The 27,953-nt window shown below is 46.2% G+C and overlaps 1 protein-coding gene across 6 annotated transcripts in view; it reads left to right on the forward strand.

Annotated features, from left to right (window-relative positions):
* The window catches only part of MBP (myelin basic protein), a 154,441-nt gene that overhangs the window by 51,212 nt on the left and 75,276 nt on the right, over positions 1 to 27,953 (forward strand). For all 6 annotated transcript variants that reach the window (XR_002734235.3, XR_002734236.3, XM_023224780.3 and 3 more), the window contains exon 3: positions 17,050 to 17,137. Coding sequence is in view for 4 of the 6 variants with exons in the window: in XM_023224780.3 (XP_023080548.2) it covers positions 17,050 to 17,137 (88 nt within the window). In the remaining 2 variants the exon portion in view is untranslated. The remainder of the gene's footprint in view (positions 1 to 17,049; positions 17,138 to 27,953) is intronic.

A 27,953-nucleotide genomic window follows, 5' to 3' on the forward strand; every position in this document is an offset into this window, starting at 1 on the left:
TGGCGTCCCCCAGACCACCTGGTCCAGTCACTGCAGAGAGGATTCCTCGTCCGTCTGAACCACATGGTGTCCCCCAGACCACCTGGTCCAGCTGCTGCAGGGAGGATTCCTCGTCCGTCTGAACCACATGGCGTCCCCCAGACCACCTGGTCCAGCCACTGCAGGGAGGATTCCTTGTCCTTCCGAACCACGTGGCGTCCCCCAGACCACCTGGTCCAGCCACTGCAGAGAGGAATGATTCCTCATCCTTCTGAACCACATGGTGTCCCCCAGACCACCTGGTCCAATCACTGCAGAGAGGATTCCTCGTCCGTCTGAACCACATGGCATTCCCCTGACCACCTGGTCCAGCGGCTGGAGGGAGGAAGGATTCTTCATCCTTCACGGTTCTTCCCTGAGCCGCATGTCCAGTCAGCATTTCACTGGGTGCTGGCTGTTGGGTGCGCACTGGTGTGTACACGTCCACGCTTTTAGTACATTCACAGGATTGTGCAACCATCACCACAATCTAATTTTAATACTTTTTCGTCAACCCTTAAAGAAATTCCATACCTACGAGCGGTCACTGCCCAACCCCACCCGACCTCATTCTGTTCCCCAACCCGAAATAACAACTAATGTCCTCTCAGTGTCTATAATGTGCGTGTTTTGGACATTTCATCTTACGTGAAAAGGCGGGTTTTTGTGAGTGGCTTCTTTCCCGTAGCATAACGTTTTCAAGGCTCATCCTTGGTGTAGCACATACCAGTCCTTCATTCTTTTTTATTGCTGAATAATATCCCACTGTAGGACTATCCCATATTTTATTTATTCGTTGACTCGTTGATGGACATTTGGGTAGTTTCTGCCTTGCGGCTATTATGAAATATGCTGCTATGAAAATCCCTGTATAAGCTTTGTGTGGACGTCTGTTTTTATTTCTCTTGGGCGTATCCTTAGGAGTGGAGTGGTGGGTCATGTGGTAACTTTATGTTTCACTTTTTGAGGAACTGCCAAACTTCCTTCCACAGAGGCCACTTACAATCCCACTAGCAATGTACACGAATTCCAACCGCACGGCATCCTCACCAGCAGCTGCCATTAGTCTTTGTGGTTCTAGCCATCCTATAGCTGGTATCTCATGGTGATTTGATTTGCATTTCCTTACTGGGTAATCATGTTGAGCATCTTTTCCTGTGTTAATTGGTCATTTGTATATCTTTTTTAAAGAAATATCTATTCAAAAATTTTCCCCATCTTTTGAACTTGAGTTTTTGTCTTTTTGTTGTTGAGTTGTAGGAATTCTTTACATATTCTGGATACATGATCTTTGTCAGATATATGATTTGCAAATATTTTCACCACTTCTCTGGGTTGTCTGTCCCTTTCTTGATGGTGTCAAAGGTTCTCCGTGTCAATAGTCTCCTGGCTCTGTGGTCTCTTCCATTGTTCATGCTTCCGTGTCTTCTCTAAGAGCGGCCACCCAGGAGGCACTTGTTTTAAGGACTGACATAACTTCCCACCTCCAGTCAGTCTCTCCACTCCTGTGTGTTGTCCCTACTTTCAAATTATTGTTTTAAAAGTCGACTTTTAAGACTATACTCTCAGGGATCATTTCTACAGTTTGTTAAAAGTAGAGTTTTGATAAAAAAAAAAAAAAAATAGTGTCTTGGCTGGGTGCAGTGACTCACGCCTATAGTCCCAGCACTTTGGGAGGCCGAGGCGGTTAGATCACTTGAGGTCAGCAGTTCGAGACCAGCCTGGCCAACATGGTGAAACCCTGTCTCTACTAAAAATACAAAAATTAGCCAGGCATGGTGGCGTGTGCCTGTAATCCCAGCTACTTGGGAGGCTGAGGCAGGAAAATTGCTTGAACCCAGGAGGCAGAGGTTGCAGTGAGCTGAGATCACACCACTGCAGTCCAGCCTGGGCGACAGAGTGAGACTTCATCACAAAAGAAAAATAAATACATAATAAATAAAATATAAAACGTGTTTATGAAAACTGTGATGCCACCAAGTATACTAGGAAATGGATTGGCAGCTTTCACTTTCTCTCTAGTACTTCTGTGTCTAGACCAAGGGCTCTTAATGAGGTATGATTTGCCCCTAAGGGACATCTGCCAATGCCTGCAGATGGTCTAGTTGTCAACGCAGGGGATGCTACCAGCATGTAGTAGGTGGAGGCCAAACACCCTGCCAGACAGGGCAGTCTCTGCTCCACAACAAAGAATGATCCACCCCAGATGCCAGCAGGGCCCTGGGCGAGGAGCCCGGTATGGCTGGGACAGCCTGGGGGCTGCCTACAAGCCTTACTGTCCCCGTCCTGTTCTGATTCTGCAGAGAAAGGGGATGCCTTTGAGATGAGCCTGTTTGTACAATTCTTATTTTCATTTTCCTTCATATTCTGTCCTCTGATCCTGAAAGCTTTCCATGTTTTACTAGCATCTTTTATTACTTATGGAAATCCAGTCTAGAGCAAGAATAAAACTATGATCTTTTTTAAAAGAAACAAATAAAAAATGCTGACCAATAAGTTTGCAAAGTTATAAGAACTATTTTTATGACAGCACACACATAGTTTATTCCTGGGCTGATACCTCAGTTCTTAAAGGGTTTCAAATATAGTTTATCACCAGATTTAGGTTTAAAAAACATGCATTTTTTTCCATCCACATAAAATATAAAATACTAGTAGACTTGATTCTCTCTGTGCACTCTAGCCGGTGAAGAACCATTCAATCCTGGAGGGAGTTGCAGTGCCAGATGCTTTAAGGTGCTTCTCCTCCCCTATTTTGAGATTTAATTGAAGAACAGTGACATATGAATTTAAACGAAATTGTATATACAACCAACCCACACAGAACCTGAATTTATTCTGAGTGTGGAAGGAACATTTGCTTCTTAAAAAGAGAGCTAGAGAAAGTGAGAGAGAGAATTTACCTTTGAGAGATAAAGAAATCAAGGAAGTTTTTAATATTCCTAAATGTAGGCATAGGAATAATATTTATTATTTGAAGAAATAGGAAGAATATTGAAAAACTGAAATATCAGCAAGCTAATAAATTGTGTATGTGCTATTATAATATTTATTATTCTTATTCCTACTTACCTTTGAAGATATACAGATCGCCAATTAGCACATGAAAATATGCTCATTATCCAGTAAGGAAATGCAAAGTGAGAGAGAGAATTTGCCTTTGAGAGATTCCACAATTCTCCCTAAACATTGTCTGTCCCGGTGAGAAACTGACTAGTTCCATTTATCTCCAAACCTACATGTTTGAGCTTTTCCCTGAGCCCTGCTTCCCTACAGTGGCCGTGGTCATGGGTGGCACTGCCTGGTGCCCACCCACCAGGTGCCACTGCCTGCCTGGGCACTGCCATCTGCCCGTCAGGGTGAGAGCTCAGCGTCCCTCCAAGCTCAGTGTAGCGGGTGGCTGCTGTTGGGTGATGTCCTCTTCTCAGAGAAATAGTCCTAGGCCCGCTACCCCTGGTCCGGAAGACCCTTTTCCAACCACTCTGAGCACGTCGGAACCGTCTCCTTTTTGCTGACTGCGTAGCCGTGAGGCTGGGGACTCCCAGTCTTGGTCATTTGTCGGGGCTGGGGATGATGTGTCCTGCTGTGGGACACTCTTGCTTTCAAGTCTCCTCTCCTGCTGGCCTCGGTGATGGCTGAGCTGCTGACTCATCCCCGGGCTCATGGAGCTGCAGTCTGGGGAGGGCGCTGGGCATCAGTGCCCAGGGCACAGCCAGCCTCCTGGAGTCTCAGTGCTGAGCCCGCCTGTTGCTCCCAGCTTCACAGGGTCACAGGCAGGGACCAGCACAGGATTGGAGCATCCTCATTGGCTGGAGCCCACCCAACCCCAGGGGCAGCCCCTGCCACCCAAGACAGGAGAGAGGAACGGAGCCCCAGCACAGGGCACGGGACAGAACCCACCTGTCAGGATTGGGCCCCCTCTCTGCGGATCTGCTCTCCAACTCTGGAGTTGCTCTTCAGCCCTCAGCTCAAGTCCTCATGTGACAGCTTCCAGAGAAATGAGTTCTCCAGGCTCCAACCATATCTTCGTGGGAAGACGGCTTCGAATTTCCTGATTCTGGCTGAACGCAGAGATAGTGAAAGCTGTAAACAACTTTATGGGATCTTCTGCTGGATTCGGAGCTGATGAGCACTTTGTGACATGAACCTTCTTTCTACTCCTTTCTCCAGAAGTGGTCACATGAGGACTTACGGGAAGGGCTGAAGAGCAGCTTCCAAATATTAAAAACTTCCTTCATTCCTGGGAAGTGACTGATCAGACAGCAAGAAACCTGGGAGGGCGGGTGGTGGAATGACAGGGAGAGAAGAGGGGCAGTTGAAAGTGGAGGTAGGAAGGGAGACGTAAAGCAGCTTTCAGCCCCTCGTAACATGCTGTTTGCCATGTGGCTGTGTTGCTTTATGACCTGGAAAGAGACTCACACAGCATGAGTGTGTCTCCTGAACATGCAAGATGTCAAGACACATCACAAGGGCAGATGAGAGGGCTTAGGGGCTGGTTTGGGATTAGCCATGAAAATGCATCTTCCACTGTTAGAGCGGATAACTGTCCTTCAGCTGCTGGGGCTGGGAGATAAGGAGGCCCACGGCAGCACGTGGGTCTGCAGAGAGCCCTCCCTGGACAGGCCGGGCCTGGCGGATACAGCTCTCGGTGAGGATGGCCCAGGGATAATCACTCCACATGGATGGTTCCATTACCTGTCTCTTGACTTCAGTCTAGAAATTGGCACATGTAAGACCTCCACTCTCCCTGAATTAAAATAGCATTCCTCCCACGGTCATCCTGATTAAGTCTAGATTCTATAATGTGCCTTATTTTCCAAAGAAAATTGTTAGTTTTGTGACATGTTCCTCTGGGATTATCCTAATGAGTAGTTCCAAATCCTGCCTGTGCTGAGAGTCACCTGCGAGAGTGTAGACCAGGGAGCAAAAATCTCATGAGTGCAGGACAAGCTCTGCAGGCCCTTCGGAGGCCGCTGTCCTGGGCCAGCCCTGCATCGAGGAATCATGGACTTAAATCCCTCAGCAAAACCCAGTCCAAGCAAGGACCCTGCCCACCACAGGGCTATGCTGTGTCTTTTCTTTAACAGGTGTCTAGAGTTATTCACCTTGTCATCTACCCAGACACTTCTGGGAAATGGTTTAGAATGCAGTGAGGGACTGGGATTCACCTAGTGTAGGTGCCAGCCATGGGCTCTAGTTTGCAGGGGAAAGTATTTTCAGAAGAAGGATTAAAAAGGAACTGTTTTATTTTATTTTATTTTATTTTATTTTATTTTATTTTATTTATTTATTTATTTATTTATTTATTTATTTATTATTTTGTGACGGAGTCTCACTCTTGTCGCCCAGGCTGGAGTGCAGCCTGGAGTGCTCACGGCAACCTCCACCTCCCAGGTTCAAGCAATTCTCCTGCCTTAGCCTCCCAAGTGGCCGGGATTACAGGTGCCTACCACCACACCCAACTAATTTTTGTGTATTTTTAGTAGTGACGGGGTTTCACCATGTTGGCCAGGCTGGTCTTGAACTCCTGACCTCAGGTGATCCTCCCACCTCAGCCTCCCAAAGTGCTGGGATTATAGGTGTGAGCCACCACACCCGGACTGTTTTATTTTAATTTTATACCAAACACACGGCACTAAATCTGTGCCAGGCACTCTATAAATATTAACTCTCTTCATCTTCCTGATAACAATAAGAGGTACTATTATTCTCCCTCTTGTACAAACGAGGAAACAGAGGCACAGAGACACTAAGCCACTTGCCCTTGATCGCACAGCTAGTAAGGGTGGAGTGGGATTGGTGCCTCGGCGCCTGGCTCCAGAATGCTCTCAGCACTGGTCCCTGTGTCTGGGAGCTTGAGCTTCTCCTGGTGGTTTCCATGCCTGCTGGCTGGAATCAGGTGTGTGTTTAACCTCATACTCAAAAATTTGTGTGAGTGGCCCTTTTCTCAAGAATCATTAAATACGTTTTTAACTTGAGTGGTCACCAATATATTTAATAATAACTGCTCTGCGGAAGGTCAGGAAGGGTGGAAGGACGTGAGAGCTGCAAGCACAGTCGTTCCAGCTTTGCGTTGCTACAGAACGAATGACTCCAAACCTCAGCACTGAAATCGCTGCAGCTTCATTAGCTCTCTGGATTTTGTGAGCCGGGATTCAGGCAGACTCAGCAGCAATGGTACCGCCTCGATGGTCTCAGAGGGCAGCTGAGGCCTCTGCGTGGCCCAAGCCCTCTCTAGGTACAGCTGGGCCAGGGGGAGCTGCTGGGAAACTGCCTCACCAGGCTCCCCTCTCCATGTGGCCTCAGGGCCTCCCCAGGTGGACTCCCCTGTGGGGCAATCAAACAGCCCACCTGTTGACTCAAGAGGTCCTCATTAAGGTCAGGCCAAGTGCCAGCACAGTGCCAAAGCCACCCTGCTGTGTTAGCGGGACCACCAGGGCCAGTCCAACTCCAGGAAAGGGAAACGGACTTGCCTCTCCATGGGACAAGTGTCCAAACCCGGGCAGCCCTCTTTCCCGCATCACACTGAGGGACACGCAGTCGATTCTGAATTAAAGGCTGCCAGTTGAATAGCATAAACCGTCACCGCCATTCCATAACTCACACTCACAGTGCTCTTCGATTTATTCAAGTCAAAGTTTGAAAGATTGCGTAGGTTCATGATACATTTAATTGAATCCCTCCGTGTGCATTAAGGTATGATATTCAGATGAGCATTTTATGCTCATTGCCTTCGGAGGCCAACAGTCCTCTGAGACCAGCAAGGTCTAATAGTAATGTCCACCACACAATTTGCAGTCAATAGTATAATGCCTAATTTCATTTCCACTCTTAGCCTAATCTCTTCCATCGGATTTTCATATTGTTCTGTATGGAAAGTCCCCGTTAGTGCGGTGTGCACGGTTTTATGGGTGACTGGCTCCTGTGTGTTTAAAACCACCTGTTCTGAGGATGTTAAACAGAGCTCTTCCATGTGGGCATTCAAGACAAGTTCATGCAGTTCTTCAAAACAGTAGAAACCAGTTTGTCTCTAAGCAAAACATCATCGTGTTTTGGCAGTTTTCTTCTCTCTGCTGTAGTCAAAGAGGGGCTTGCATAGCAAAATCAGGTGGCAGCACCCTCAACCCCATCCTCTCCCAAACCCTGGGGGCTGCAGCGCCACTCCACCCTCAGCCCGCTGCTCCTGGGGGGACAGAGCACCCACCTTCTCACTGCCGTATGGATGTGCCAGGCATTCTCTAGGCCAGCAGTGCGTGTGGTGGACGTTTTGATGGATGGCTAAATGTATTACACGATTCATTATCCTTTTAAGAGGAGTAGGAGTGTTTTCTCTTATCAATTCCATTTTAATGTTAGCTGTAACAAAAACATAGTTTCATGGTTTGTGCAAAAATTCACTCGTTTTGCTCAAAGGTAATTAATAAATCCACCCTATTTGATGCAGACACCACATCTCCAGAAGGTGATTCCATCCCTGGGAGAAGCTTCCAGACAAAAAGGGCAAGAGAGTAGATACTTCAGTGATTCCATCTGCCGTGAGAGAAGCCGTTTCTCCTCCATTCTGGATCTGGGAGAGGACGGATTGAGATCTCACAAGCTCTATCAGATAGTCTTTTAGATATTTAGAGGTTCGTTTTTCCTGCAGTATCCTCTTTAAACACCCAGTTTTTTTTTAAATCCAAGGTAGTATTGCCTAGAACATGTGGATAATCTAAACACAATCTAGTAAACTGATTACATGTAGATTAAAACTTTTGTCTGTAATTTTATATTTAGTTGCTGTGATCTTTACATGAATGTTTCTCACTGGCTGTTCACTTGCACTGCATATTAGACGTAGCCCACCTAGGCAGGCACTGCTAATGATACTCCAACAGTTACGCAATTATAAGGGCGTTCTGCACTGAACTGAGGTTGAGGAATGCAGGCTGTGTCTGGAAATCGATTTCCCATGAAATCATGGACTTTGGTTCCACCCCAGCTGTGCCTGGGTTCCCTTTCCTTCCCGCAGTGGCCCCTGCTTGTTTTCCTTTGACCCCACCACTCTCACCATGTTCCCTGAGCATCTCCTCCTCCCAGGCCTGGATGGGGGCCAGACACTGAAGCCCAGTTCTCCTGTAGCTTGCTGCCAAAGCCTTATGGCCTTTCCATATCACAGGCTTATAGTCCTGTTGACCAAAGAAAAAGAATCCTACAAAAGTGTGGTACATATGGCCTCAACCCTGCAGTTTCTGACTCCTTTGGAGAAGTCAACTTGGAAACCTATCCATTTCCCTTGAGACCCGGGCTCACTGAACCCATCGTCTTCTGACCCCACAATCAATACAAGTCTCATGGACCTTTCCAGAAGCAGCTAAGCCTAAAAGTGGGAGAAACAGAAAAATCAATGCCCCTACGTGGCACTTTCTACCTCCAAGGACCCCAGACTGGGGGGCTGCAAAATCCTCAGACCTCTGTTCAGATCAGAAGCAACCTTTGTATGCATTTGCCCAAGGTTTTGGTCTCATCTCTGAGCTAAGGACCCTGTGAGTGTGCACAAGTCAGCGTCACTGCTCCTGGCCTTGGTGGTGAGATGAGTGGTTGGGCTGGTCTCTACAGTCTTTCTCATTGTGAAAGTCTATCTCATTTCATTTCCGATAAGTACATCGAAAGTAACAGTTATCATGGTGATCTTTTAGCTTGAGAATAAAATGTGTGAAGTTGGGTTTGACTGTGAACTGGCAGAAGGCAAGAGAATACACCCATCGAGCTGGCTGAAGGGCAGTTGTTAGTTTTCAGCAGGGTCTGCATGTCCTGCAAGCCAGGCAGGATCCACCCTTATTCTGGACTATTTTTTTCCAGGATGTTTACATAATGAACAGGCTGAGAAGATAGACAGTGTGTCCATGTGCAGCAAATGACAGGTCTTGGAAGATATAGTGTTTCCCTCTGGAGCAGGGCACTGCCAGAGCTACTGACAATTCTAAAGAATTCAGGTTTTCTATATGGGGGTTCCTTTCCTGCCACTCAACCCACTGCATACAGACAGCTACCTGGGCCCGTTCACATGGCTCCTATGTGAACTGGGTATTAGGGAACCCATGCCAAAATGGTGAAATGTCGGTACTGCTGTGAAGAGTAACTCGCCCTTTGTCTCTGACCCAGGAATCTCATTCCTTCATGAGCATCCACAAAACTTAGCTTTCGAGTAGATAAAATCTCAGATGTACCACTGTTCTTAACATAACAAAGCCCTCTTTGTAAAACTAGATAATGCTGAATTTCCTTTTATAATCCAGTCTTTTTATATATATACATATAAAATACTTATAAAAATTTAAAGAGAGCAAAAATATGTAAGATGAAAAATAAGCCAGTTTACCTCTGCCTGACACCTTTGACTTTCTGGGATTGGAAATGAAATTTGCTGAACAGATTCTGGATCCTGAAAAAGTATTTGGAAGTATTCGTTCTCAACTAAAGTTTCATTAGAAATCCTAGAAATGTCTGACATGGATTAATTGGAGAGGAATCTAAGACAGGGCAATGGCAGTGGGCGGAGATTCCGAAAGAACACGTTACTGCCAGCGAGGAGGGTTGACCACTGCTGACAATGGCTGAACAGGCCAGGCGTCCTAAAAGCAGTGAGCTTTCCTCCAGAGAAATGTGCACATCTGCAGTCCTCATAATAATGCCGTAAGATGGGGACCATTATCTTCATGGGGAAATTGAGGTGGAGGGAGCTTGACTTGCTTAAGATCTCACTTTGAGTAGCTACACTGCGGGCGGCACCACATCCCCCTGGTGCACAATCACCTGTTTCTGCTGCCACACCAGGAGTCCCGGGCCAGAGCCCCTGAGAGGTGGCTGTGATGGTTCTGGGAAAGAAATAAGGGCTTCTTCGGATGACAGTGTCAAGCTAAGAGGCTACTGGTCTGCATTTTCAATATTTTTGTGTGCTTCTGCAAAAAAGCAGTTTCCACTTACTGAATGCTCTTCACAGTGACCACACAGAAAAGTAGGATTACAACGTTCATTTCAAAGCTGAGCAGACAGAGGTACAGAAACTTAATTATTTTCCCTGTTACCCAGGCAGTCAGCTTCTGAGAGCCTGAGGTCTTGGCTGTCATGCAAGTAATGATTTTGATACGACGTACATGTGTTGTAGACCCTGATGCCCCCGAACTATTTTCTGCAAAGATCTGGGTGGATTAGATCTGCCTATGGCAGGGAATATGGCAGAAGGTAAAGAAAACTTAAAGAAATATCTGCCTTTTAGTAACATCCCTCCAAAATGACCTAAGGCTCAAAGTATGTGTGGTGCTGTGAGAAACAACAGGCCATATTCAGATTTGTGCATAGAAATGAGATGAGAATTATGAGGCAGGAGGTGAGGGTAGGCAGAGGGGTGTGTACGCCAGCAGGATCCTGAGCCTTTAAAGGCCAAGCAGCTGGCATATAGGTGCCGCATATGACTGTGCCGCCCGTGACGTCATAGGAAGTTTCGGCTGGGTTTGTTTTTTTTTGTTTGTTTGTTTTGTTTTTTAAAGAAGGTCAGTCAAGTATAAGATTCAGAAGGAACATGTTGCTTTAAGGAAGGGGGAAGGCAGTTGCAACTTCTCTTGTTAAACATCCTAGGAATTTTAGAAATATGAATCACTGTGTAATTTTTCTTCTGGGAAATCTCAGAAAAAATAAACACGGTGCATTTCCTACATTGACACTCTCCAGTGTGACGGACAGGGCTTGGCTCACCATGTTTAATTGGACAGTTGCCATCTGACATTCTGGGCTTGCTTTTCTAGCTTTATTTTTGAAGCACCTGATTTGGCTTACTACCTTATTTTCTTTGTATGCTCAGCTCCTGGGCAGGGTTTGGTGCAAGCATGGGTGGGAACGAGTGGGTGAGTGGCAAGGTACTGAGGACACAGAACCAGACAAGACTTTTATCTGCTTCTAGGCCAGTGATTCTCCACTCAAGGCTTCGAGTGTCCAAGGAGAGAATACAGTCGTGGGTTCTTAGTTTCTGTTTCTGGTTGGGTCAGTAAAGCCGCTTCCTCATCCCTCTGTTCTGGTTATCACTAGAGACAGAAACTAACATGGCTTCAGGTTGCTAAAAGCCTAAAACAAAACAAAACAGAATAGCAACAACAAGATAAGATGGGCTGGACAAGCTTAGGACATCTCGGGAAATGCAGTATTTTTTAAGGGAATGAAAAATTCTCAAAATCAGTTCTTAGCAGTGTTGAATAAAGCAGCCTGTGGTGGACCATGACGCCACGTCTAACATACAACTGGTTTTGCAGGTGAGAGTCACTTTGTAACATGTTTCAACACCTTCGTCTGGTGATAAGCAGTTTCTAGTCTGAATCAGGACTTTGAGAATACGCTGTATAACGTTTGTAGCAATATCAAGCAAGTGTTTTCCTCTCTCTCTCAGCCTTTTTTGTGGTGATTAGAAAGTTACCCTCTGGGCTATTCCTCCTGAAATTGCCACCTCCAGACCATCAATCTTTTAAAAATGTAAGGCTAATTCTAAGCGTATTTTCACCTACAACGTGTGTGTGCGTGTGTGCATGTCCGTGCCATGTGGGCACGTACGTGAGTAGCTGTACGTAGTAGGAGTAGGAGATCTCTCAGACTTGGCTGGACGCTCTGGCTACACAGAAACAAGCAGCTGAGTGGGGTCCTCAAAACCAACCAGGATTCCACCTGCCGACGTCCTGGCTGTGACTGCTTTGGGAAGTTTGACTCCATGCTATCCTTTGCTTCTCCACTGGTTCTGATGAAGAAAACTGAATTGCACTTCCCGGGGGCGGGAGAGTGTGGACCTCTGATTTCCCAGGGCCCCTCCAGTCACCTGCCCCAGAGTCCTGTGCCGAGCCACGCTGACACCAGGGAAAACTCGTCACTTAAGGGTTAGAGGTCAAGGCTGGGTAGAGGTTTTTTTGTTTTCGTGTTTTTACACACAGAGAAAATGAGACTAATTACTGGTGTATAATAGATTAGGAGACTATCATTTCGTTTGTTCCAAAAAAAGATACACTTTTTTCTCTGTCGTCTTTCACCACGCGTGTTAACGTCCCGAGCTGTTCGTGCTCCTTACGATGTAGGAGAATGTGTTCGCTTCCTGGGGCTTCTGCGGCAAATTCCCACATACCTTCTAAAATTGTTATGGATAAGAAATAGATTCTTACACAGGTCAGCGCCCACATATTTAGGCTGATGAAAAAGAAAATTGCTACAAATGGTATGAAGCAGCTATCCTTGCTTGAAATGCATGTCGACACCTGCAATGACAGGTTCTATTTGGACTCAGACTTGGACTCTTTTGGGCAATGACGCAGGGGGGCCTGAGCCGCCAGGACCCATCCCCTCTTGTAAGTCTGCAGGAAGCTCTTGTTTTATCATCGTGAAGATCACATCACTTTTGACACATCATCTCCATTATTCGTTCTGCTAGTAGACATTTTGCTTACAGGAAATGTGTTCATCGTAGGGGAATATTTTATATTTTTGGAATAGCAATATCGGGTCTCAAAAACAAGCCTTATATTTGAGTAGAAATTAGTCATGAAATTTCCCAGGCCAGTGTGTACTTTCTGCACACGTGCTGTGTCCCTGTATGACCTAGAGATGTTGAACCATCAGAGAGTTGAGTTGAGAAGGTGGAGAAAACGGCAACTTTGGAGTCCTGTCTGCCATCACTATTCAGGGTCTACCTGTGGCCATTTTGGTGTGGGGGATAAATAGAGTGGACGCACCATCGCGGTGGGACCAACGCGAGCACAGGCTGGCGCACAGGACACAAACTTCCTTTTCACGCTTTTGCTGCCCACAGCCTCGAAACCAGCCTAGGAAGTGGATACAGAGAAGTGGCTGCTGCTAGGTTACCCCCTCCACGCACTTAAAGCAAAGTGATGTGATGTAAATATCAGCTTTCACTCCGCATCTGAAATGCCTCATTTCTAATATGTGGCATTATTCTACTCTCCAGTGAGAAGGGCTACCCACGCCAACGGGAAGACGCTGCTGGTCCTAGCCGTGTCCCGCTCAGAGAGACATTAAGCATGAACAAAATGCATCTATGATGTATAACGACAGTAGCTGAATCGTACTTAATTACTTAGTTCTTAAATAACACTTACTATTTTGTAATTAGTGAAAAATATGATCTGCTATTAGCATAGAAGCTAGATGTAAAAAAAAAATATGACATGAAATCATAGCTGAGGAAAGACTATCGGGAAATTATTTATTTTCCAGGTTTTACTGTCTTCTAAAATTAACTGGATAGATATGAAAAGTGTACATAGTCAGCTATCTTTGGCTCCCTCTGCTGAAAGAGAAACAATCCATTTTAACTATGTTTAAAAAGCTCTCGCTGGGTGTCGGGCACTGTGCTAGGCGTGAGGGATAGGAAGGTGTGTAAGGCATGGTTCTTTTTCTCAAAGACTTCACTGCGTCACAGGGAGGTGAGTAAAACAGTGGGCTGTCCTGAGTTTCTGTAATAGAAACACATGAAAATCCACAGAAGGTCACAGGCTGCTGGGAGCCTGGAAGCCATGGGGGTGAGGTCAGAGGCCCCGAGGTGAGAACCCCAAGGCTCAGCTCTGTAGTGGTGGCTGCTGCTGTTTGTCCTAAGGAGGCTGAGAGTGTTTATTCCAGTCCCGGGGAAGTTTCTGTCCCACCACATCTCTAGCAATGCCAGAAATCAGTTTTTGTTCTACTTGGTTGTGTTAAAAAGAAATCTCTTTTTTGTTTTGCTCTGTATTTCTTTGATTACTAGTGAGTTTGAACATTATCTGCATTTCATTGCTTATTAGTAACTGTCTCATGGGACTCTGGGACTCGCAATCTGAAAAGCAGCAGCTTGGTTTCTACACCAGCCAACCAGCAACAGAAGCCTGGCAGGTGCACGCAAAGTTACAACAAATGTAAACACCTTAATTGCCATTCTAGAATCATTCTAGAATTGTCATTCTAGAATCAGGCAACACCTCTTTCTACAAAACAGAATGAGTGCTCCGATAAGCCGAGCAGAGGAGGTTCGTTTATAAACAGAGACCAAAGAAAGCAGACACAGAAAACAAAATGCAGGCGGATGTGTGGGTGGTTCCAAGATGACTTCCCTGTAAAGGTTAAAGCAGACAGGACTTCCTCATCATCTGGACGAAACCTGATCTGCTTGGAAATTGGACTGTTACCTCTCCTGATTTCTCAGAAGGTCACATAAAGATCTTCATCTGGGCTTGGTACCATACTTCACACTGGGAGCGTCTGCTGGTCCCAGTGCAGGAGCTCAGTCCAAACCAGTGTCCTCTTACCAATTTTATTTCACAACGTGAAGGCAAATTCTTCCCTCCTCAATTTTGTGAGTCCAATAACCCATGTGTTTTTTATCTGTTAATCATACCAGACAGCACTGCATTGTGGAAACAGTGCCGTGGACATTGGTTGGTGGGGATCTCGCCCAACCATCCCCTCCTGTCTGCCCAGGGATGGGAATGGATACACACACACTCACACACACACTCACACACACACACTCTCACTCACACACACTCACACTCACACACACTCACACACACTCTCACACACACACACACACACACACACACAACTCACACACACACACTCACACACACACAGACTCACACACACAGACTCACACTCACAGACTCACACTCACACACTCACACACACAGACACACACACAGACACACACACTCACACACACACAACTCACTCACACACACAACTCACACACACACAACTCACACACACACTCACACTCACACACACTCACTCACACACACTCACACACACACTCACACACACAACTCACACACACAGACTCACACACAGACACACACACAGACTCACACTCACACACACTCACACACACACACTCTCACACACTCACACACACACAGACTCACACACACAGACTCACACACACACAGACTCACACACACAGACTCAAACACACACACAACTCACACACACAGACACACACACACAGACTCACACACACACACTCACACAACTCACACACAGACTCACACACACAGACTCACTCACACACAACTCACACACACACAACTCACACACAGACACACACACACTCACACACACACTCACACACACTCTCACACACACACACACACTCACACTCACACACTCACACTCACACACACTCACACACAGACTCACACTCACACACTCACACACACTCTCACACTCACACACACTCACACACACACACACTCTCACACACACAACTCATACACACTCACACACAGACTCACACACACACACACACACTCACACACACACACACACTCACACACACACACACTCACACACACACACACACACACTCACACACAGGGGACAGAGGGTTTCCAGAGAGGACTCTTAGTGACCAGGAGGTGGAGTGCGGGGCCCTGGCTGGTGTGAGCTCAGAGGGCTGGACCTCTCTCCAGGAACAAACAGCCTGCAGTACATAAGTGAGTCACACTAGGTCTGAATCAGACTTCAGGGTGGTCTTAATGACTGTGCCTGCCCCTCTCTCCAGAAAGAAAAGAATGTAAAATTGAGACTATGCACATCTTATGGTCCTGGGTTAAATGCTCCTAGGAAATGAGAGACTGGGTGGAAAATTGGTACAAAGTTAAGTGCAGAGACCAGGGTGGGGCACCGCAGGGAGCGGCACCCGAGAGAAGCAGCTTCCTGGTGCTGCTGGTGGGTGGCACCAGGACCAGTGCGGCTGCCCACAGCACTGACGCCCGCTCAGTGAAAGGCTCCAGTGTGACTCATTCCTCCTCCAGAAATGCTCCTTGCCCGTGTGCATTCTGAGAAGTGAACAGGAATTAGTGCAACATGGTTAGGATTGAAAAACACAAATGTGAACAAACTGGATGGTGGTCGTGGAGCCTGGCGAGATGTGAACAGTAACTGAAATGCTAGCGGGCTGTGCAAGCTGTCATGATGTGAACAGTAACTGAAATGCTAGCTCTGTGCGTGCTGTCATGATGTCACCTCCAGGATCCCTCTTTCCCTGGCAAAAGCAGGAAGGAGCGTATCATCCACAGTGTGATGCCATTTACGTGAAGACAGGAGGGAAAAGAATACACGTGCCATTGTCTGAACATGCCCAGATGATTGTGCAAAGTCTGGAAGAAGCTGGGAATGCCGGCTGCCTCCCAGAGGAGGAGGGGGCATCCAGGAGACCCCGAGGTTTCAGCACGCAGCCACTGTGCACTTTCCAGAGCATTCGAACCATTCATTGTGCAAGTGTGACATTTCAAAATAGTCAAGTAAAATTGATTACAAAAGTATCAAGAAGCTGAACCCTATCTTCTCTCTGCACTGGTGATCGAACTATGTACTGAAAATTTTAAACTCATAAAACAAGCTCACACTGTTTTTTGGGGCCCATTCGGGCCCCAAACAACAGGCAAAGGGAGGCCCAGGGAAGAAACTCTGAAGCTGAAGATTCCCAAAGGAGTGGCCGGGGGCCTGACCCCCGCCCCCCACAGCAGGCTGCGTCCTCCCCCGGAATACAAAGGTGCCTCCGAACATCAGCTTCGTTTTCTGTCCCTAAAAGGGCTCATTCTTCCCTCACAGTGGTCCTGACTGGTTCCAGTTAGCCAAAGGTGTCACTGGAGAAGTAAGGCTTGGTGTCAGTTCTGCCGCACAGTGTCACTTAGAATCTAAAGCAGTAACTATGTGGGCTCACCCTTGGCGTGTAGCTAATTTATTTTACCTAGGCTGATATTCCAGTTTTTTTGTATAAAACTAAACCAACTGGGTCCAGAAAGTGCTTAGGTGCTTAGGCAGAGAAAACAAGCCAGAATTCAGAATTCAGAATCCAGAATCCTGCACAGAAAACCCTCCTCTGAACCAAGGCTCTATATTCTATCTTGAAAACAGGCATGAAACTGATTATCTGATAAAAAATTTATAAAGAGACAAATGCATTACAATTACTTTGTTGATAAAACAGTTTCTCTTAAGAGAAGTGTTTGTTGTGTTTTCTTTTTCCAGAATGGTGAAACTAACAGGGGAGAATCTGAAAAAAAGACAAACCTGGGTGGACTTTCACAGACAACCTCAGAGGACAACGAAGTGTTCGGTAGGTGACGCGACGTCGGCAACATGGCGCCACATGGTGATGGCGTGCACCTGCACGCTCACTCGGGGAAGCCTTTGATGTTTTAATTGCATGGGTGATCTATGGATCTGTTCTCATTACTAAAAACATAGAGGCTGGGTTCATTGCTTCATGTCTGTAATCCCACACTTTGTGGGGTCTATGCTAGAGGATCACTTGAGCCAGGAGCTCAAGACCAGCCCGGGCAACATATGAGACCTTGTCTCTATAAAAAATAAATAAATTAGCCAGGTGTGGTGGCATGCACCCGTGGCCCCAGATACTTGGGAGGCTGAGTTGAGAGGATCACTTGGTCCCAGGAGGTCGAGGCTGCAGTGAGCTATGATTGCACCACTGCACTCCAGCCTGGGCGACAGAGCTACACCCTGTCTGAAAAAAATTAAAATGTCAACTGTGTAGATAAGTGGCAGATAGAGCCCCTTCCTCCCCTCCCACAATCCTTTCCCATCTCAGTTTTTTTTTTTTTGCTTGTACGCCTTGTTGCACACATAGACATTCAGCATTTCCCAGGCTTTGCCTCACTATATGGTGTTTCTCTGATCATCTATTTGTCCAACCCTGTGTGAGCATCGGGAAGCCTAGCAGTGCTCGTAAAAAATAACTAATGAGGAAATGAAATTGCACCAAAGCCTGGATGCTGTGGTGTTTATCTTAACCACAAAGAGTGACTCAGAAGGCATTGGGAAATAACTGTTGTCTGCAGAATTTTACTTTTTTGTTTTGCCTTATTGAATATAAATTGCCTTTACATATTTTTATGGTTTGAATGTGTCCCCCAAATTTCATGTGTTGGAAGTTTAACCCCTAAATTTCTATGTTAATTGGACATGAGGCCTTTGGGATGTAACTAGGAGCAGAGACCTAGTCATCAGCGCATTGGGGTAGGGTCCCTGATGAGACCAGTGGCTTTGTAAGGAGAGGAAGAGAGGCCGGAGCCAGCTCTCGCTCTGTATCACCATGTGGTGCCACCCACTGTGTCATGGCACACTCACCAGAAGCTGAGCAGGTGCCAGTGCCATGCCCTGGGACTTCCTAGCCTCAAGAACTGTAAGGAATAAATTTGTTTTATCAATTATCCAGTCTCAGGTATTCAGTTATAGCAACAGAAAATGAACTAGGACAGAATCTTAGCATTCATCTTTGTTTCTGCTTCCCCTCTGAGCGAATGACCGTGTTCTCATTTGAGGTTTACATTAATGCGGTTGGATCCACTTTTCTCATCATGACACTGAGGCTCAGTGACTTGCCCAAGACCACAGGGCTATGCAGGTCCTCAAAGCAGGTGTGTTCTGCTGTGCGCAGCTCTTTGATTTTCTCCATGTATTCCTAAAGCAAAGAGAAAGAGGGGTGGAATGAAATGTGCTCAGATCCTGAGAACTCACTGTAGGTCGAAGGAAAAAGGAGTGATTTTGCGGCTACTAAAATACGCATCCCTTTCCCCAAGATCAGCCCACCCTGTAGGTTACAGACGACACTCAAGGCAAACAGGCTTCCTGGCCACATTCTCTTTATGGAAAGACCTTTCTCTATACTTCACCTGTTAGTCAAGATAATTTATGCCATTTTTTTTTTGTTCCTGATTAACTTGCTCTTTTTCAAAAGTCCTTTCTTTTCTATAATTCCACCCTTCTTGAGCAAGCATACATGAAATAGATTTAGTGTTGCCCACTGTTTCGATATCTTAAGTGTCCATGAAAATCAGCCTAACCCGAAGGCCCAGAGGCTGAAAGCAATGAGGACTCCTTTACTAGAAATGAGATAGGCAAGTGCAGAAGGGACTCAGTGCTCTGCTGACTTCTGCATACTTTATTACAGTCTTTATAGGAATTTTCTTGGAGGCATGCCTGAGCGTAACTCACCGCCTTCAAGTAGTGGGATTTCCATCCTAAGTGGCAGAGGAAGAAGAGGAAGGAGTTGAAGGCAGCCGCGTCTGTGACTAGGAGCAGCAGCATGCACTCTGGAGAACACAGGGTTTCCTAGAATAGACACGCTGTGAGTTTGAATGGGATGTCTTGATGATTTTAAGAATAAATCTGCCTATAAAACTCTAGAATAAAAATTCATTTAGATGATCTCTTTACTCATACATTTCAGCTACATATATAAAGACATAATAGAAAAGCACGAAGACAAATGTCCAATTTTAGGTTTTACACGTAAATAAAAGTGAGTTCTAGAATTATTTTGGTTAAGCCTACTGATTTTTTTAAGTAAACATCATCTTTATCATTATTCCCCTAGCTAATTGCTTTTAAGATTATTAGTGACAATGGGAGTGGTTCTGTTACCATCAAATACACACACACACACACACACACAGGTATATATACAGCATGGATACAATATAACATAAAAAGATCTTCTATACTCAGCCCTTTCCTTACACTATGAAGATGATATAATTCCTGAAGCCCTTCCAAACGTAGCCCTCCTTAACCTTTTCAGAGAGATACTGAGTTTGGAGAGTTATTATCTAGGATTGAATGTGAAAACTACTAGAAATGATGGAACTGCAGAATATTTCCATCATTTCACAAACTTGGGTTGTGTTTTGATAGGAAGAGCAATACTTCTGCCTGTTGTGTTTACTGAGATGTTCCCAGGTCCTCGGACACTGGAGCAAGGCTCACATATCTGCTGAATGAACTTAGCTCCCACATTCCAAGCCTTTCTGCCTGTGAGTGTGACCAGGAAGCAGTTCCCCAAGAGTCACCTTCAGGCCTTTGCAGCTGACGCCTGATTCAGGTTGAGTCAGAACAAAGGGGGAAGTGGGAGGAGCTTGTGGTCCAAGGTGGCCTGATTTCATCCCGCCCTGGGGGAGGCTGGCCCCAGAGGCCTCTGCACTCACTGTTTAACAATCCCAAGTGATGCCGACCTGGAAGGGCCCGTTGAGCTGTGAGGCTTTTGCTATTGACCTTAATAATTTCCCATTCCTGACCCTTTCCTGCAGCACACAGAACTCTACTCTAAAGGCACACAGTGCTGAAGGAAAAGAAACTAAAATGATCTTGGCTACTAGTCTTGACTGTATAACCTTGGAGGCATATATGCAATTTCTTTTTAAATTGTAATGTACAAAGTGACTCTAAATGAGAGCAGCAGTTCCCTCCCACTTTAGGAAAAGGTCTTTCCTTGACAGGAGAGTCAATCCCATAAGTACACTAGGAACCATTCTTGATGTCCCGTGGGCACTAGGCATCCGTGATCGTGTGATCATCATCTCTAGGTTCTTGGCAGCCGTTTCACCCACGCATCCTAAGAATGAGCGAGGAATGTGAGAAAACGGCAGAAAGCCATCATCCTTAGCTAACCACCTCTGCAGGACACTCATACCTAAGATCTCTGTGACGTCAAAAGGCAATAGTGTTGTATTTCAGCTGAGAAGAGAGTTCCCGAGTGAAGACCGATTGACGCATTGAAGAGAAAAGTTTGTGCCAGGCGCTGACTCTGGCACAGAGGCCATCACTATGGTTCACACATTGAGTGCTCAAAACCGCAGACAGACAACTAAAACCATGCAGCCTTCCTCGTCGTCTCTGTGAAGGCCAGAGCCAGTCATTTTCTTAGCAATCCACTTTGAAATTTTATTTGCCCTTCATCTCCTGGTAAAAATCCCACCAAAGGATTATTTTCAATCTAAGTAAACAACTCGTTAGAGCACACTTTCAAATATCTTCTGTGATTTTTTTTTTTTTTTTTTTGACAGCTTTGTGGTTATGCTTAAGACTGTTTCGCCCAGTTACAAAAGGAGGAAGAAAACACTTTAAGGCACGACAACCTAGAGAACTGGGTGTTGTCTGAGCTTTGGGGAAGCAGGTCATTTTGCGGTAGACCAGTTGCTGCTAAGTGTTTTCTGACCCACACCCCCACAGGCAGTGCACACACCGTCCTCCTCCGCAGAAACCAGGCAGGAAGGAGGGCAGGAGTCAGAGTCAGTCTCCACCTCTCCTCCCGCTGGAGTTGACTAATGGTGGGGCTCAAATAAAGGCAGGCCAGTCAGTTGAGGTGAGTGAAGTCTTAGGTCCTCCTAAATTACACTAAGGAAGGAGAGGAGTGGCCAAAAGAGGGCACTGCTGCCCCGGCGACTGACTGTGGTTCCTCTCGGCCAGGACAGGCATCTCAGAGACAGACCTGGAAGGATGTGGACTCCGTGTCACGTGTAAGCTAGTTCACTCCACAAGTGCCCCAGAGGAAGGATGTCCTACCATGAAAACGTCACCATCCCGCATCTGTGTTCGCCGTGTCCATTTCACGGGGCCACGTCCTGAGTGTACAGCACATAAGGGCAAAACCCCGTCAAGAGTCATGAGGAAAACATTCACGACTTCGTCGCTCAGACGGTGGAGATAGAAATATCTGTGTTTAATGTTTATTTAAAAAGTATTCATCCCAGAAACATTTAAGTACATACATTGGTGTGTGCGTGTTTTCACTCTTTATTTTTTAAAGCTTGAGTTAGCTGACACTAGGAAAAAAGACCAGGAAACAGTAAAATGTAAATAAAATTGAGAAGATGAAGTGAAGGAAGACCATAAACACATCAACCACGTGACAATGGCCGCAGGGAGCCCCACGTTTCGCTCTGAGCTGCCCAGCTGCCCAAGTGGAAGGGGACCCCAGCCAGCCTGAAATCTCTCATTTTACACAGCAGGTGGCAGAGTCCTACCGCCTTTAGCTGTGTGCTTTTGGCAATGCACTCCTCTTTTTGTGTCTTGGTTTCCCTATACGTAAGTAGGAGTAATCATAAAATGACCTGTGAGTGAGAAACAAGTTGACACGTGTGCATGTGTAGGACTCTGCCATCTCCTCATAGTACTCAGTGAACATTGGCTCGTATTTTCAGAGAGAAGACTGCAGACATTTTTTGAAGGATACAGAGCTTTGTTTAACAAATACTAAGAACTTCTCCTGCTTAAATTTTTATCACAGATAAAGAGTCACATGGTAGTTAGCGACCTCAAGGTATTTTTATAGCACATGTGGAGATTAGTTTTGTATAGTTATTGATTGTAATAGAATTCAGTAAGAGCCAGTGGTGCAACATCAATCTTCAGCATTGAAAGCCGAGATCCTGTGATCCCTGTGTCTAGCCATCAGAGAACCTGCTATGATCCACAGACAGAATTACAAGAACTTGGGGCCCCTTCCCAGAGCCAGAACTTTGATAGGCATTTCACAGCACAGAGTTCCAGGTCCCAGGTTCTGAGAAAGGCCCAGGAGCAGTTCTGAGTGACTGGTTGCTGAGGCACTGTGTGCCTCTGTTCCACTGAGGGTCAACAGGAGCCTCAAGAGAAGAAGACAGACTCCACCTGGGAAACAAGTGGGTGTGACTATTGGCTCTGCCATCAACTCTCAATGCAACTAGGGGTGCAACTTCATCTCTCTGTGCCTCTGTTTCTACCTCCAGAAAACAGGGTTTCCTATTGACCCTCAAGAATTGTTGCAAGTGCTCACTGAGAGAACAATTTGGCCTGGTGTGGTAGCTCATGCCTGTAATCCCAGCACTTTGCGAGGCTGAGGCAGGTGGATCACCTGAGGCCAGGAGTTTGAGACCAGCCTGACCAACATGGGGAAACCACAACCCTACTAAAAAATACAAAATTAGCTGGCTTTGGTAGCGCACACCTGTAATCCCAGCTACTTGGGAGCCTGAGGCAGGAGAATTGCTTGAACCCAGGAGGCAGAGGTTGCAGTGAGCTGAGGTTGTACCACTGCACTCCAGCCTGGGCAACAAGAGCAAAACTCCACCTCAAAAAAAAAAGAGACAGAGAGAGAACAGTTACACTACATCACAGGATGCTTTAACGTCTCTACTGCTTAAAGCCACGTTCAGACAACAGATAATGAGTGCTGCCATTCATTGGTATTTTTCATGTGCCAGTGACGACCTGCGTCACATCTGCCGTAAACATTCATTCATCGTTGGCGCCAGGATGTCCTGCCTATGTGATTTCACCATTCATTTATTAAATCATTTTTGAGCACCTCCAGTGTGCCGCGCCATATCCTGGAGGTGGAAGAGAGAGGGCAGAGGTTAGAGAAAACAAAATAGAGAAATGGCAGGGCCAGCCCTAGGGAGTTCACACCATTTGGGGGGTGGTTTAATATAGAAAGACATGAAAGGAAGGCATTTTTTTCTTTCATTGTTTTCTAGTGCTGTCCGTGTCGTAATGCCGTAAGGTAGAGTAAAAAGTTGTGTCCTAAGTGAATGAAAAATACTTAAAATGAAGATACACAGAAGTTCAGGAGAAGCCACAGTGGAGATAAATTGGAGCATTATGAAAGACCGAGGTGGTGACAGGGAACGGGCGATGATTGGAGGGATGTGACCTGGACAGAGGAATCATATGAAGATTTTCAGGTTTTGGTAGAACATCTGTCTTTCCAATGAAGATAGATTTTAAAACATCAAAGAGTAGGCTTAGAAGTTATTTAGATGAGGTTGGAAAAAAGTTTCTATGCTCTAAAAGTTGGAAGGTGTTCAGATACTATTCGGATCAACTCAGATATCACTGCCAACAAAAGAATCACCAGGTTCATGCATTTGGAAAGGAGAGTTTACTTCTTATAAAGGGCTGCAGCCTGCAAGGTGGCCATCCTGACAGGCTGGGAAGCAGAGACCGAGAGCAGTCACTTGGAGGGAGGGAAAGATGAGACAGGACTTATGCTGAATGGGTTGGCCAAGTTTACATATTCAGTGACTCATAGGCAAATCCTATGAATATTTATGGAGGAGTCCTAATGAATGTGTACTGAGTGAACATGTATGTTACATACAAGCTGTGTTGACTTTAACATTTCAAGGCATTCTAGTTAGGCCCTGTACATCAAGGGGTGGAACAGGGGCACAAAGGCACTCAATGTGCAGCCTCTGTAAACCCGCCAGAGCAGGCCGTGGTCAGTGGTGTCTTAGCAGAAGAAAGTTACTGAAATCAGCCTCTTATCTAATCAGAGCTGCAGTTACAGCTTGTGGAACAGGGGGATCTAGCATCATCTCATTGTCACAGCTGCAATTGTTTTCATATTACTTACCTCAAGGCCAGTGCTTATTTAGGTGAGAGAGGAAAGGAAGCACCCTGTGATGGTTCCATCCTGCCTTAACCCCTGCCTGGCGTGGCCTCGGGGCTAGTTTATAATTTGCTATCTTGTTTTTTTTTTTTTTTTTTTTTTTTTGAGACAGAGTCTCACTCTGTCACCCAGGCCAGAGTGCAGTGGCACCATCTCGGCTCACTGCAACCTCTGCCTCCAGGGTTCAAGCCATCCTCCGCTGAGACTACAGGCGTGCACCACCACGCCGGGTTAATTTTTGTATTTTTTAGTAGAGATGGGGGGGGGGGGTTTCACCATATTACCTGGGCTGCTCTCAAACTCCTGACCTCGTGATCCACCCGCCTCAGCCTCCCAAAGTGCTGGATTACAGGCATGAGCCACCATGCCCAGCCCATAATTTGCTATCTTATTGCCACAAAGAGTCCATTCCATCTTGCCTGCAGGGGTAGGACCTTTACTTTACATCACCTTTCTAAGAGGCTGTTCCTGTCCTAGCTAACCAAGAAGCCCACCTGTTGCCCATGCCACACTTCTTTATCCCACTGCCTTATTTCGTGTCCTTCACAATGGCCTTTTTTTATTGCATTTACACACTTAGTGTCTTTTTTCTTCCACAAATGCAAGCTTCTTGAAGGCGGAGCATCTGGTATCTGTGCTGGCACTTATTTTTATTTTAATTGACTACCAAGTGGCAGCACTTAGCACTGAAGTAGGCACACCAAACGGCTTCTCGAGACCCATGTCTGCTTTCTGCATTTTGGTATATTTTTACTTGCAATAATATTCCCCTGATTTTTAAGCAAAAATATATTTATCATCTTACACATACGTTAAATTTGATTTATTAAAGTTAATTAATTTTAATTTTTAATTTTCATAATGTAATTAAGGTTAATTAGGATTAATTAAATTAATTATAAATAATTAGTGACTAATTTATAAAATTATTATAATTAAAATTAATTATAATTTCTTAAAACAGCTAATTGAATTAATAATTAAAACTAATTAATGGGATTAATTGATGAACTAAAAAATGACTCAACTACCTGGCATAACTCTGTCCCTTTTTCAATTTTGAATTCAGATCTTTCAACCAATAACATTTTTCTAGGCTGTTTAATGGTCCTGATTACTGTATTATCCTTTTAAATAGCTCCTAATATTCCATGTGATTGACAAACCATCAGTAATATAATCATTTCCCTATTGCTTTTCATTTCGGTTGTCTCGAGTTTGCTACTAGAAGACATGCTACAGTTGGCACTTTGATTTGGGTAGGGTTTTTTTCTTTAATTGTTTTAATAGGCTTCAGGCAAAGTAAGTGAAATGGCTAAATTATTTTCCCCTGAAGTCGTGCCGGTGACCTGCCCTTCCTGTGGCTGCCCTTCCTGTTGCTTCCATCTTGGGGCAGCCTCAGGGGGTTGTAAGCTGGTGGGCTGTGGCTGGATGTGGTGGCCCTCAGGCAGGTCTCGTTATGTGCATATGGTGGAGGTTTTTTCTTTTAATATTGATGACATTTGGAAACAGTAAACTTTCCCATGAAAATGTTGAACTGCAGCATCTCTGGAAACTAAAGGTCTGGCCGTGGCGTTCTCCCGGCTTGGCTGCAGTCAGCTGACCAAGGAGCCCCCATCTCCAGGGCCTCTAGGTCCCCTGCGATTTTCCCCCCTCCACGGAATGAGCTGCCTGACCCCACAGGCCTGGAGCTGGAGACTTGGCCCCTAATGTGTTCGAGATTAAAATGACGCTGGGCACCATTCCAGTCACTACGGCCGTGTTCCAAGTTTGTCCACAATTTCGTTTCTTAAAGTGCTGTTTCTTTGGCTCAGGATTCTGCACGCGGGGGTGGGGGTGGGGCTGGAACAGCTCATCCCATGTGGGCATCACATGAGCCGGAGGGGGCTGGGTACATGCCCTGGGCTGGGGTCTCCTGGAGGCCACTCCCTCCCGTGGCTGGCGAGCTATGCGGGGCGTTGCCCGGGTCTAGCCGGGTTGTCAGCCTGAACTGGTGCCCTGGGTTCTCCGGGTCTGGCCTCCCCGCAGCGTGGAGCTGGGGTCCCAGGTGCGTCCTGAGAGTGGAAGCCAGAGTGGAGCCACTGCCTGCTGTGACCCAGCCTGGGAGCACTCCACATCCCCACCTCCCCTCATCCCCACCTCCCTCATCCCCGCATCCCCACCGCCCCTGAGGTGGACGTCCAGGGCTGAGGAGGGGATGCCTCTTCTTCCCAGAGAGTCCCTGAAGAGCTGGTGCAGCCCTGGGTGACCTCTGCCGAACTTAGAAAAACACTCCCCGCCTTCATCAGATGTGGTTCCCCCTCAGAATTTTCATGTAGCGTTTTTTAAAATCATCGCATTTTTGTTTAAATTTGTTTCCAAGAAACTTCTATGAGAAAATCCTTTTTTGAGACGCTATTTTTCAAGTAATGTGTGTATTTAATGCATCCAGGTTAGTAAACTGAGCTATAAGACTTTAGTAAGTAGCTGTCATTTCTGATGTAAAATTCCGTTTGGACCTGGTAGTCACAGGAGTTCCTCTCTCCTTGTCCTTCACACACAGCCGATGTCCTTAGAGATAATCAGTGCACAGCCTTTCCGTGGGAATATTCGGTGCTAGTGTGAATGGATCACTAATTGTGATTCCTTGGCTGCCTGAGGCCGTGTATTCCTGTCTAGACAAGCCACAAAACCCATTTTGTGTAATAGCATCTTTGGGCTGGGTATAAATCATAGAAACAAAATCACAAGTTGGGGGATGAAGGAATATTCAGATTATCTTGTCTGACCCCGCCTTGCATGTCAGATGAGGGTGCAGCTGCCAGGCAGACACTCAGGAGCAGGATCCGAGCCCAGTGCTCCCAGTCTGCCTGGGAGACCACAGCTGGTTCCTTGTGGGACGGGGCAGTTCTCATGTCTGACAGATGTTAAAACAAACACTGTCACAGTTACTGCTCCTCTGTGCACTGAAGTGAATGTTAATAATACTTTGTATCATTAAAACCCCAAACACAGCTCTGAATATTTACCCTGCTTCATTGTAGTACCCAGGCAATTCTTTGGGGACGTGCCTCCTTCTCATCTCTGAGGATGTTTGTTTTGGGCCAAAGACCCCCTGCTTCTCAGCGGCCAGGTGGTGAAAGCTCACGCGGTGGGCGTGGTGTGGGCGTGGTCAGGGCACATGGGAAGCCCGTTCTCAGCAGCCTCTCCTGAGAGCTGTTAGACAAAGGTCTCAGCATCTAGGAGTTACTTTAGTGAGGCCATGTGGTTAGGACTGTGGACTCGGTCCCCCGTGCAGATGGGGGTGGCGTGCTCAGCTGCAGGTTGCTGGGAGTACTCAGTGGTGTCAAAGAAAAGTTACCCCAGGGAGAGTCGGACAGGCAGGGAAGACGCATCCCAGACTATTGCAGTAGCAGAGAGGAGCTGAACTTGACCCTGCTGAAACGAAAGGTGGGAGGGTTTTTAAGCACTGGGGTGAGCCAGTGGGAGAGTCCTGGAGGACATTGGTTGGAGGCCGGTTGGTGCAGTCAGGCCAGCAGTGTTTGCAGATTAGCCCTTATCACAGTTAGGCCCAGGCCCCTGCCTCCCACGGGGACTGGGAGCTGACGGTGCTGTCTTCCTTGTTGGTTACATTTCAAAGGCTCCTGGGTCCTTTGAGAAGACAGAGCTGGGCAGTGAGAGGCCAGGAAAGGACTGAGGTCTTTTTTTTTTTTTTTTTTTTTTTTTTTTT

This window comes from Piliocolobus tephrosceles, chromosome 18, assembly GCF_002776525.5.
Source record: "Piliocolobus tephrosceles isolate RC106 chromosome 18, ASM277652v3, whole genome shotgun sequence".
In the NCBI taxonomy this organism is placed as follows: domain Eukaryota; kingdom Metazoa; phylum Chordata; class Mammalia; order Primates; family Cercopithecidae; genus Piliocolobus; species Piliocolobus tephrosceles.